Source organism: Chanos chanos, chromosome 5, assembly GCF_902362185.1.
Source record: "Chanos chanos chromosome 5, fChaCha1.1, whole genome shotgun sequence".
Taxonomy (NCBI): Eukaryota; Metazoa; Chordata; class Actinopteri; order Gonorynchiformes; family Chanidae; genus Chanos; species Chanos chanos.
The window spans coordinates 14,796,264-14,798,763 of NC_044499.1; the positions used below are offsets into that span (position 1 = coordinate 14,796,264).

At 43.2% G+C, this 2,500-nt stretch overlaps 1 protein-coding gene across 14 annotated transcripts in view; it reads right to left on the minus strand.

Annotated features, from left to right (window-relative positions):
* LOC115813323 (CUGBP Elav-like family member 5) overlaps positions 1-2,500 on the minus strand; it is a 93,293-nt gene that overhangs the window by 17,550 nt on the left and 73,243 nt on the right. For 8 of the 14 annotated variants that reach the window (XM_030775958.1, XM_030775960.1, XM_030775952.1 and 5 more), the window contains one exon: positions 117-245. In XM_030775958.1, the coding sequence (XP_030631818.1) occupies positions 117-245 (129 nt within the window). Of the gene's footprint in view, positions 1-116; positions 246-762; positions 784-2,500 lie in introns of all 14 variants that reach the window. The other 6 variants (XM_030775964.1, XM_030775959.1, XM_030775963.1 and 3 more) reach the window with 2 other exon arrangements.

Here is a 2,500-nt window from a genome sequence, read left to right on the forward strand (position 1 = left end):
CCAAAAAGGATCCAATTTTTCAAAATACAGAAAAGGCAAGGAAAACGGATATACGCCTGAGACAGTTTTCTTCATTGCCACGCAATACGAACACAATAAGGAGGGAAAAAAGTCACCTTTGCTGTTTCCGTCAGGCCCTCTTAATACGGTGCACTCCTCAATGACACCATAAGGCTCAAAGAGGCGGTAAATGTCCTCCTCTGTCTGCTGTTTGTTCAACATGCCAACAAAGAGCTTCCTGTCTTCTGAAACATGGAAAAGGACAAAAGTTCAAAATGACACATTTTTCTCAGCACATAATCACATTCTCATGTCTTCTGCCCATCTTTCTCTCTCTCTCTCTCTCTCTCTCTCTCTGACTTTCCTTCTCATTCCAAATTGGTTACATTTCAAAGACTCAAACATCAAAGGCTCAAAAAAAAAAAAAAAAAGAAAAAGAAAAAGAAAACAACACAAAGGCACGCAAAATTGAATTCAAACTTCTAGTGCTACTCTGTAGCAGTTTCTTTCTGGGGGAGATTCTCCTGTGTTTTCTCTTATTCATTCTGTTCAGTTCTTTGTGTGGTGGAACACAGCCTAATTCCCCAGCCTAGGACGCCCATTTTCATTTCCAGGATAATTGGAGAGCACCCGGGGCTACTGCGGCCCAGTCCTGACTGCAGGCGGACGGGGGAGGGGGTGGGGGGAGCGTATCTTTGTGAGAGAGTACAAACTCCAGGCCCCCCTCTACCAAAAAACAACCAGAGCTGACCTACTCTGTACCAGACCTCAGGCACTCAGCTCCTCTGTTCTGTTAGCAGAGTCTGAGCGTCATACTGCTGATGCTGTGTTTTAGAGCCAGACCAAAAAAGATAACGAACTAGGTTATAGTCTTTCTCATTTGAGCAGAACAACACTGTGTGGTTACAATGCAGGGAAAAGCCTGTCAGCTAATGCTATGCCTGTATGGGTTTTCATGGTTTACCAGGGTTGACATGAATGAAGGAAAGCCAGAATGGAAGTGAACTGTTGGGATTGTGGTATCGTTTCAAACTGGGTTTGACATTTAGGGACCTCTAGGAAATGTAAATGGACACAAGCAATGCTCACAGACACTTGGTAAGAGATATAACATGAATACACAGGTTTTAGGTTTCTTCATAAGCTTTAATATGCAAAACAAAGAAAAGACATTGTATTTCAATAGGTATTCAATCCTGTATGTTTGATCCTTGGCTCTCTCACACTGGCAGCAACCAATGTTTCCTTATGTTACCTTATGAGAAAGCAATCCACATATGCTCTCTCAAACGATTTCAAGGTTCGCTATGCCTCTCCAGTCACTACATTCACCACACACATGCACAAACACACACACACACACACTCTCTCTCTCTCTCTCTCTCACACACATACATGCACACACACACACACTCTCACACCCACGAACACCCACACAAACAAACATACACACACGCACGTCTGCGTGCACACACACACACAGTCTTTATAGCTCCTGGCAGGTTCAGAGAGCACACATCAGAATAAAGGTGACGCCTGTCAGAGGCAATTGGGCCCATGTGTATATATGAGCGGAGAGAGCTGAACTGGAAAATGAAAGGCCAAACTGGTCTGTCCTTTGTCTGCGGGGAGATTACACGATGGACGATGCAGGCACCTCACAAACCCTCCCCAACACACACACACACACACACACACACACACAACCACTACATGCCAACACTGCTAATCTAGTAAGGACATCCAGAACATCCAGAGAAATGCGAACAGTACATACTGTGTAAATGAGTAAAAACAGAAAAGTATGAGGTGTCATCTGACCTTTATTGAGTAAATATGGGCTCTTCGTTAAGCACCTTTATCAGGCATTTTCAGCCTGCTGTGAAACTGTTTCATTATGTTAGTCTTTAATCCAACAGTGTTAATACATGAATGAATTGTATACACAGTAACACAGTGTTTCATTAAGGGTATAGAGTATGTTGTGTGGTGCACAGAGATAGGCTTGTGAAGTCAAAGTCCAACACAGTCTAATTAAAGGCGTGATGTATAGTGCAGTGTTCCTTCTTATAAGTATCACACGACACCTTGTAATCTTTCGTCTGAACTTCACCATGGGGGTCTAAGGGACTTCACTTTGCTTCATTTGGCTCCATAGTAAATTCTTGTTTTGAGTTCAGAGTGAGACTTCAAAATGATTCTAAAAACTGTCATTATGCATTTTACACAAAGATTCACAGTTTGAAACTGCAAAATATTAAAACATACTGGCTACAGGGCTATTAAGCAGCTCAGTGGCTGTTAGTGTTCAGCTGTCATCACATTATTTCAGTCTTTAGTGGCTGTCTCATGGGGAGTCCATTCTGTTTAAGTGTAGGAGGAGGAAGGCTGGCTGGCAGCTACATACTCACGCAGAGGGAGACATGTGGGGCTTCCATGGGCCATGAAGGGGTAGTATGTGAGTGTGTGTGTGTGTGTGTGTGTGTGTTAGTGTTTGAAC